This window comes from Arachis duranensis, chromosome 10 (genome assembly GCF_000817695.3).
Source record: "Arachis duranensis cultivar V14167 chromosome 10, aradu.V14167.gnm2.J7QH, whole genome shotgun sequence".
NCBI lineage: Eukaryota > Viridiplantae > Streptophyta > Magnoliopsida > Fabales > Fabaceae > Arachis > Arachis duranensis.
Window position 1 is genome coordinate 96,621,908 of NC_029781.3, and position 10,139 is coordinate 96,632,046.

Below are 10,139 nucleotides of genomic sequence, written 5' to 3' on the forward strand. Positions count from 1 at the left end.
ATTACTAGTATGATCAATGAAATTGAGATCGCGAGGCAAGTACGAAAACGTGTGCAGCAGATCTGGTTCACCAAAAACAAAAACACCATTGAAAACAATAACAATAATTCCAATTCTCAAATCAATTAACTAAATTGTACGATTCGAGCTTCCAGGATCAAGTGTTCACTAATTTAAAGAGAAAGAACGAACCGTCTTGAGTAACAAGGGGGTAATCGGAGGCACTGAGATTGATGAACCAATCCCAGTCACTCGATTCTCTCAAGAGAATGGCGGCAGCGTGGAGCGTGTTAGCCACCATGGTAGGTCCTCGATACGTAACAAGGTTAGCTTTCTCGATCACTCTCACATTCTGGAACCTTCGGAAAAGCGCGTGGCTCCTAACGAACTCAACCAGATCCGCACGCTCCTCCTTCGATGCCTCAAGGTCGAGATGCACGACGTAACGGTTGTTAGGGTGGGAGGAGGGAGGTGGGAGGGAGGGGTGACGTGGAGCTTGGATTCTACAAAGATGGAGTATGACGTGGCAGTTATGGAGCGGTAGAATGGGAGGATTGAACCGCCGGAAGGTGACGTCAGCGTTGCGAGGAAGAGAAGGAAGAGAGAGAGTAAGGAACCGATTGCGAGTGGGAAAACCCATTTTCTTTCTACTGATTGGTGCTGCTGCTGGTGCCTTAAGTGCATGTAGTAGTTCTTGAATTTCTTCATTCTTTTCAGGGGTTTCTTTTTTCTGGTTTTTAAATCAGACAAAGAAACCCACCTGTTATTTCTTAAGCTGAATGAAGCAGCAGTTAGGTGGTAAAGAACAATGAATATTAAAATATAATATATATAAGAATAATAAGAAGAAAGAGAGGTTGTCTTTTAAGAACACAGTGTTTTTGTTTCTGATGTGTGTGATTTGTCTATATGGTGTTCGTTTTTTAAAAGAAAAAGAAAAACTAATAATTATATGAGCAGTAACTAAAGTACAATACAAGGGCTGCTTGAATAATTTGTCTTGCCGTGACTGATAGGTTATAAAAGTTTGGTGCGGTGGCTTTGAATTCACACTTGTTTCTGGCTCTGGGTTTTAACTTTTAATGATGCGGTTTATTAATGAACTGATTAGCTGAGGGATGAGAGTGATTAAGATTCGGATTAGAAGCAGACAATTATCTCTATTTTGTGTATGTTGACTGTTGAGATGGGTTTCTATTTTTTTTAATTAGTTTCTTTTACCTAAAGTGGCGTAGTGGGAAAAACGTGTTGCTATTTAGAGGGGGTTTATGGTGTAATTGGTGAGAAAAAGGAGTTGAGCTTGAGGGTTTGCAACTGTTTAGAGATTAATGGTTTTAATGAAAAATACTATGTGGGTGCGTCATGCGTTTGTTGAGGAAGGTTTAAAAAGGGACTATTTTCACTTCATTAACGTTTAGGCTACATTTGTTTACAATATGAGACAAGGAGAAATAAAATTATATTTGAGAAATAATTAATCTCTACATTAAAATTATTTAATTAATCAAGTTCAACCAAGTAATTTTGATTTAATTTACTCCCATTTACCATTATTTCTAACAAAATTTTGAGTCAATGCGCGAATATATATAACTGTCTTTTTTATACAAATTTCGTTTTATTTCTCAAATTTTTTTAGCATTTTCTGTATCTCTACGTCCTGTTTCATCTCTGTATTTTCTGCGTTTTTCTTTCTTCTCTATATTCTCTTCATTTTTTGCGTTCTCTTCGTTCAAGTTCAATGCTCTTTTATCTGATTTGAATATTTGGATCAGAACTTTTGAAATCAAGCTGTAAAGTCAGGTTTGAACAAGTATTTTGTTGTCGAAGATAATGAACGATTCAAGTTTAGATTGTCAATTAAACTGGAGCGAAGTGGATTATTATTTTGGATCGAATCAAGTGATTGAGGTCTGGTTTGATTCTAGTTAATTAATGTAGTTCGTTAGTAGTTTATGATTTTGTAGGTGAATAATGTTGTTTTTGTATTTGAAAATTAATGTTCATGGTTGAAGATTTGAATTGAATGTAATGTAAGAGTTCTGAATCTGAATTATTATTGTAATGAATCTGTTTTGTTCATGTTTTGGTGTATTTCTATTTATAAATTGCTGTATTTTGGTAATCTTTTAGTGTATTTTTAGGTTCAAACTTTCAATTGAACTAGGACGAATTGTATTATTGTTTTGAATCGAATCAAGTGGTGAGATGTGGTTTGAATCTAGTAATGTAGTTTGTTAGTTATTTATGATTCTGTAATTGAATAATTTTATTTTTGTTTGTAAAAATTATTATTCATGGTTGATGGTTTGAATTTGAATATAATGTACGAGCTCTTAATCTGATTTTATTATTTTAATAAATCTTTTTCGTTCAAAGTTTTGATATATTTTAGATTCTAATATGGTGTATTTATGGAACGATTTTGGTGTATTTTAAGTTTCTATGTGGCGTTGATGAGCAGCTTATTCCAAAGATTGGGATGACTTTTAGCACGCTTGAAGAAGCTGAAAAATTCTACAACGATTATTCTAAACTTGCAGATTTTTCTACAAAAATTCGGAACACAAATAAGAAGGAAAATGAAATTAAGAACCAATTGATTACATGTACCAGAGGGGAGAAATCGAAATCGAACATATTTTCAACTGAGAAGACAAATCCCTCAGCTGGATAAAATTGTCCTGCAAGAATTTATATACATATATTGAAGGGCATTGGTGTTTGGATTATTTCAAAGGTTGTGTTGCATCATTCACATCCATGTTGTCCAAATCAAGCAGAGATGCTTAAACAACATAGGCAATTAAGCATGTCTGTACGATGTACAATAGAGAATAACGAGGAAGCCAGAATCAGACCAAGCAAAACATATCAATCATTTGTCGCAGCAGCAGGCGGTCATCGTGAATAAAGTTTTATTGAAAAAGATGTGAGAAATTACATCACGAGAGAAGTGCGGAATATTTCGGAACTAGATGAAGAATCATAATTTCTTTTTTGAGCTTGAACTTGAGGTTGATCAGTCAATTAAGATTTCTTTTTGGACCGACACAAGAAGCAGGGCTGCCTGTGAGTATTTTAGAGATGTTATTTCATTCGATACCACTTATAATACAAACAGATAATATGTTATTCTGGTTTATATGTATTTTGAAACACTTTCGGTGTATTTAGATAGTTTTTCAGTGTATATATGATATGTTTCTGTATCGTTGCATTCAGGTATAATCTGATTTTTGGTTTTTTTATTGGGGTGAATCACCACGGTCAGTCAACACTTCTAAAATGTGCTTTAATGAAAAACGAGGATATTGAATCATTCAAATGGTTATTTGAATGTTGGCTTCGTTGCATGGGAGGAAATATTTCGAAAGGCATTCTTACTTATCAAATCACAATGATGCAAATGACTATTGAGGCTTGTATATCCACAACAATTCACCGGTAGTGCATTTGGCATATCATGAAGAAGATCCCAAGTAAATTATATGGCTACAAGTGACACGAAAAAATTGAACACGAGATGAGTCATGTTGTTTAGAACTCTTTTACAAAAGAATCATTTGATAGGAATTAGAATGATTTTCTAATGAAGTATGGTGTTGGAAAAAATAAGTGGCTTTCAGGTAATGGTGTCTTTATTAGGATTAACTGATGTTGTTACTTTTAGTGTGTAGATATTTATGTGTTTTGCTTGTGCAATAGATGCGTCAAATTGTACGTCTTTCGGTGTATTTTGGTTTTGATTTAGGTATTTTCTAATTTTTTCAGAGCTTTTTTAAGATCGTCATTTATGGATTCCAGTTTATCTCGATCACCACTTCTAGGTCAGAATGAGAAGCACACAAAGGAGCGAGAGCATGCATGTTTTTTTTTAACAAGTTTATTACGCGCAACAGCTTACTTATCCAATTCGTCAAACAATATGATAATTGCCTAGGAAGTAGAGAGCAGAGAAAGAGAGAATCAGATGCTGCATATTTTCATACTGTCATACCGTGTGCAACAAAATCCTTAATAGAAGCTCAATTTCAGCATATGTATACTTACGAAAAGTTCAGGGAAGTCCAAGCACAATTTCGAGGAAAGGTGAATTACATCACAGGATCAACGCAGTCCGCTTTAGGTTATATGGTATATGTAGTTGTAAAACAGGTTTCTAACTCAATATTCAACAAGTTTGCAATTATATACGATACGATATCATCTAAAGTTAAATGTCAGTGCTTATTATTCGAGTCAAGAAGAATATTGTGTCGTCACTCTCTGAGCGCGTTAAGCTTTGAACGAGTAAATAAAGTGTCACCAAGATATATATTGGAACAATGGAGTAAAAACGTAAAGAGGAGGCACACACATATCAAGAGCAGCAACGGCGAGCCTCTATTGGAGCCAAGAAGTAGGAGATTTGACGATTTGGTGTTTCGGTTACAAAATGTTTGTGAATTTGCATTAGAATCTGAGGAGTTGACTGGGATTTTGCACCGCGCTTATGATAATGCTATGGTTGAGATGCAAGAACACAAAGCTAAAAGCAAAAGGAAATGTTCGTTATGTCAAACGATGCTTTCTTGGAACACATTAACGAGCTTCAAAGCCCCCCACGAGTTAGAACAAGAGGACGTTCAAAAAATAGATTGGGATCAAACACAGGAAAACATATTGCAAATGCTGCAAAGATAAATATTCAAGAGAATAAGATAGATTTTCAATGTTTTTATGAATCTATTTTGTTGTTATTTGACACAATTTCAATGTAATATACGTAATGTTCTTTTTTTATGAAAATGAAGTTTAGTGTTTATATTTTCTTGTTTTGTTCTATTTTACAATGTTTTGAAATTAGTTTCTTCAATTATATGATGGGATTTGTTTGTATTAAATATAAAGTATACAGATAATTCAATACTTAAGCAGTGTAGAATTTCAACCTACTGAATTCGGTGTTTAATTGAATAATTGTTGGTATATTCGAGAAGCAATTCAATGTATTATAGAATTTATTCTTCTTTTCTTGCATTTTTTGAACCTGGATTTATATGGATTAACAACATTTCAACATAATACAATACAAACAGGTTCATAGAAGTTTAATTTTGTAAAGAAATTTTATGAAAAGCTTGAATTGAATATTTATAAAGATACAATGTATGTATTTGTTTGAACTATACATTGCACCGACAATTGTATACAACCAGTATAAAAATTCTTAACAATTTACAATATTCAAACTATGTACTATCAATATCTCCTGATTCTAATATACAATAAGGACTTAATAATGCAGCAGATGGCTTGGATAGTCTGATGGCTTCAAATTCTTGAATGGCTTTATCTCTAAGTTGATTCATTTTGTCAAATAGAATGAGTGAAGCATATTCGACTTTAAAATTATCAACTTGTTCCTAGAGTTTAAAGAAAATTTTTTTGATTAAACTCCGTTAATTTAGTAATAGAGAGTTTTCTATTTTTAAAGATAGTTACCTATTTCCAATTCTTCCATGAATATTTTTCCTTTTTCATCTTTTTCGGATTAATTATCTCCAGCATTTCATCACATATATTACATAATCCCATCTAAAAACAAAAATGAAATAACACATTAAAATAGGACATTAGCACAAACACAGTAAAATTTATTAAATAAAAAGACTTGATACCTTGTTCGCTACCCACTAATGTTGACGTATGGTGCTTCCACACCCTCATCCTTGTCTATAAAGATTTTTCTCTGGCAAACATCCTCATTTGTGAAATTATGAAGTCCTAAAAACCAAAAACAGCCAAGTATAAGAAACTCTATATTTAACACCAAATTACACCAAAATGAATAAATGATAAACGTCACACAAATAAACAACTTACAACAAATTTATTAAGTTCTGTTTTGTCTTTTGAAGGAGATATTTTATTCAATGGGTCAAGGACATGAAATTTCTTCTTTTCAACATCCGCCATCTATATCCAGCAATGCTGCACATAGCAAACTGAGATAAATATTTGAAGTTTGGCCAGATAGAACAATTTTTTAATTTTATTGGCACCTAATGTAAAAATTGTTTAAGAAGCTTTATAAATGAAAGCTTACAAATGGATGGGATGCAAGTTTTTTTTTTGTCTAAAAACAGGATGTAGTCTTGATAGTCTTTAATCTGGAAGTGCTTGTTAGTTTTTGGATGAATGAACTTGCACTCATGACTTACCAACGCGGTATTCTGCAAAATTTGTATAATACACCGAAAGAAATAATTACAACAAACAATATATTTTTAAAATACACCAAAATTTTAATGTACTACAACTTACCACAATATCAAGGGGGAGACGATATATGAATTTTTCAAAATTTTCAATTTTTTGTAGTTCAGAATTCAATACATTGCCGAGACAACCTACAAAAACAAAAAATTCAAAGTTTATACATATATGGCACAACTCATAAGAAAATTATTAATGTTATTCTAGTATTACCGGATTTTTGGTATCTGATTTGGTTTTTAAAAAATCAAAGTACATTCTGATTATTTTCAGGTGAGATTCATGCTTCAGCTTAAAAATCATCTCTCACTGATTAGAGCTTCCATCATCATAATTCTTGATATTTGTGATCCAATGAAAGTATTTTTTCTAAAGATCGCCTGTTATTTTCTTTTTTTTTTCTCACTAGAGTTTTGAACTTGTCAAGGAAGTTCAGTGTAGGCTGTACCTTTTTTGGTGAGAGACTTTTTTGCTTAGCGTAATTTAATGCTGCTGCAATCCTAGTATTTATGACCTCAACCAACTCTTCTACTAATATTGGACTGTCTTGAGATTTTTCCTTGTCAGCTGGTGGTTCACCCTCTTGAGTAAGTGTAACTTCCTCACTTGATTGAAAGAAGCCAAGGCTAAATGATGGTGCAGGAAAGTCATTCTTCAATGCAGCGTTGGCAACCATCATCATTTCATCATTCAATAAAATGCGTCCCAAGCCGAAATATCACAAGTACCACCTCGTCCCGGACCATCGCAAGAAAAACTATAACCAGAATCTTTTTTATCTAGCATTAACTTGAAACCACGTGCATCCAAAGCACCTTTTACTAAGATCAATGTAGTTGTATGTAAACCTAGAGAAATAGCATAATGAACTAAGAAATCTCCGGGTCCTATTGTTAAGAATAGAGAATTACTACTTTCATTTATTGCATTTAACCAACCGGGCAACCACATGCTTCGCCCCACATTGAACGCCGGACTATTCGTTGAAGATAACAGTACATCGAAGCCGTATGAAGTTTTACCATGCGCAGATTGTATCCATTGGGCAAATATGACATATTACCTACCCCTTTCTTTTTAGGCATGGATTGAAGGTTTGTTTTTATTTCAAAAAAAGACATGCTGGATCATGCATCTTCGATAATATTTAGAAGAATTAAAAGTGACCAATTGATTCACACTGGATATCTATGCCATTGATCATCGATCGATACTAACTATATTAATTCATATAGTTATGTTCTATTCAGTAGAATAAAGATAAAATAGAAATTGGCTACGGCTTGAGTGGGTGGATGACTATATAGTGACACATAAAATAGTTTAAGAATACACAGAAAACAGTGAAAAAGATTTTTTTTATTACACATGAGATTCTTGTTGAGGATGTGGAAGTTGTGGAGGACTGCAGGATTACAGAAAGAAATTTAATTAATACAACTAGGGGTGGCAAGCGGGGAAGCCCACCCCGCCCCGCCGAATGAGGCAGTCCTAAAATTTCACTTTGCCCCGCCTAACTACGGGATGGCGGGCTAAGCCCGCCAAATCTCCTCTTTTTTGTACTATTAACTATTAAATAATATATATAATTTCACAATTATTTTAATAAATTTATAATTTCTAAAGTCATAAAAAATTATAATTTTTATATTCACAAACATTAAAGTCTTCGTAATTATAAATATTATCTTCAAAGCAAAATAAATATAATCCAAAATATAATTATAAATATTGTCTCCAAAGCAAAATAAACATGATCCAAAACACTCAATTTTCATTTTCATTCTCTTGTAAGTTGGGTTGGGAAGAAGTTGAATTTTGGCCAAAAAGTTGCAAAAACATCTCCTTGCCAAAAAAACACTAAGCCCGGTGGGAAAGCCCATCTCGCCCCTTCAAAGCCCGCAGTTTAAGCGGTGCGGGTTAGGCGAGCTTTTGCTATTTGGCGGTCCTAATTTTCCAGCCCGGCCCGCCTTTTATGGCAGGTTACGCAGACCAGTCTAGCGGGTTTAGGCCCATTTGCCACTTCTAAATACAACCAAATCAAGTGCACCACAATTTATATGAAATACACCGAACTACGATCTAAATATACCACTATTTAAAAATACATGCAACTCAATAAAACATCCACAAAATGACACCAAAACAACAAAAGTCCCTCAAAATGGACAAAATCAATATTCTGTTATCTAGTTACAATAAAAAGAGGACAACAACACCAGATGCACCACAAATTAAAAGTAATACACCGAATGACAAACTAAATACACCGAAAATATTAGAAAAGAAATTTAAGAAATATTTACACATTAATAGTTTTTTCTTCTATATCTTCCTCTCCGGAAGACTTTTCAACAGTTTGTTGATTTTGGGAGGGCTTGAGACAGGTGTTTCTGAAGCAGGAGCATATACTTGAAATGGAACTCTAAGGAAAACAAAAAATGAAAAAATTGATATGGAATAAAAATTCTATTGCAAATAATTAACTCAATAGATAGAACATTGAAAGTGAATTGGAAAACTCACATATCCAATGGTTCTAATTGAGAATAAGTCTGTTTTGGAAAAATAATCATTTGTCCTTTAGGATTATCATCTATTATTCCTTCATGATTAGGAGCCGATTCATTCAATGATTCTTTTGGTTCTTTGAACCTGAAATACAACGAAATCATCTCACAACTACACCTCAAGCATTCAATAAAAACACAACTTCTGTTATATGAGAACTTACATAGTTGCAGTTTTTTTTCTTGCATAAAATCTTAAAGGACTTTTTTTTTCTAAAAAAAATATATGAAATCAGAAGTAGAATATGGTAGCACAAGAATTAAAGAAATGGTAAAAGAAACAAAAATTACATGTTATCACTTGGTTGATTTACACTGCTCTGATAATTTGTCTGTGTTAGAAACATAGGATCATTTTTACTTGCCAAATTTACATGTGGCATTCTAAGGAGAAAATAAATATTATTCAGTAAAACTAGAGTAATTACATAAGATTTTAGGAAATTTTAGCAAAGAAATAATTTCAGATACTAAAGCTTACGTTTGCAAAAAATTATAGTGAGCTTCTATGGAGTGGAACCCAGTTTTTGGAATATCAATATTTTTTCTTGTATTCTGGAAAATCAAACAATCATTAGAAAAAAACACAATAAAATTGAAAAAATACACCGAAAAGCACCACATGCTTTTCTGCAGGCTTATCATTTGTTTTTTTCAATCTTACTTTTTTTATTTTTTGTATTTGTTCACTTCTAACAGTACATGCAAAAGATTCTGTTTATAAATAAAATAAAATTTTGATGAAAAAAACATAACATTACAATGATAGTTTCTAATTTTACTCAAATTATTAGATTCAATTTTTTTTTGGGAGGATGAGTCCTCAGTAACATGTTTTCTTTTTTTGGATTCAATCCTGGAAAAAGCAAATAATCCACAGCAAAATAAACACAATAAAATTGATAAAATACACCAAAAAAAACACTTATTTTTTTACAGGTTTTTTATTTTTTTTCTTCAATCTTATTTTTCTTATTTTCTTGCTTTCTTCACTTCTAACAATATATGCAAAAAATTCTATTAATAAATAAAATTTTGATCAAAATGAAAAACATAGTATTACAATGATAGTTTTTGAATCTTACCCATCATCAGATTCACTTTTTTTTTTGGAAGATGAATCCTCAATAATGTTTCTTTTTTTTTGGATTCCATCATGCAAAAACAAACAATCATCAGACAAATAAACACAATAAAATTGATAAAATACACACAAAATAATACTAATTTCTTTGCAAACTTGTGAATTTTTTATCAATCTTTTTTTTTATTTTCTTGCTTTCTTCACTTCTGAAAATACAAGCAAAA

The 10,139-nt window shown here is 32.3% G+C and overlaps 1 protein-coding gene across 1 annotated transcript in view; it reads right to left on the bottom strand.

Annotated features, from left to right (window-relative positions):
* The window catches only part of LOC107471085 (beta-glucuronosyltransferase GlcAT14A), a 3,927-nt gene extending 2,778 nt beyond the window's left edge, over positions 1–1,149 (bottom strand). The window contains 3 exon segments of the mRNA XM_021133741.2: positions 1–62; positions 193–462; positions 465–1,149. The exon segment at positions 1–62 is cut by the window's left edge and continues 35 nt beyond it. Of these exon segments, the coding sequence (XP_020989400.1) occupies positions 1–62; positions 193–462; positions 465–708 (576 nt within the window). The 5' untranslated portion in view covers positions 709–1,149.
* Positions 1,150–10,139: the final 8,990 nt, after the last annotated feature.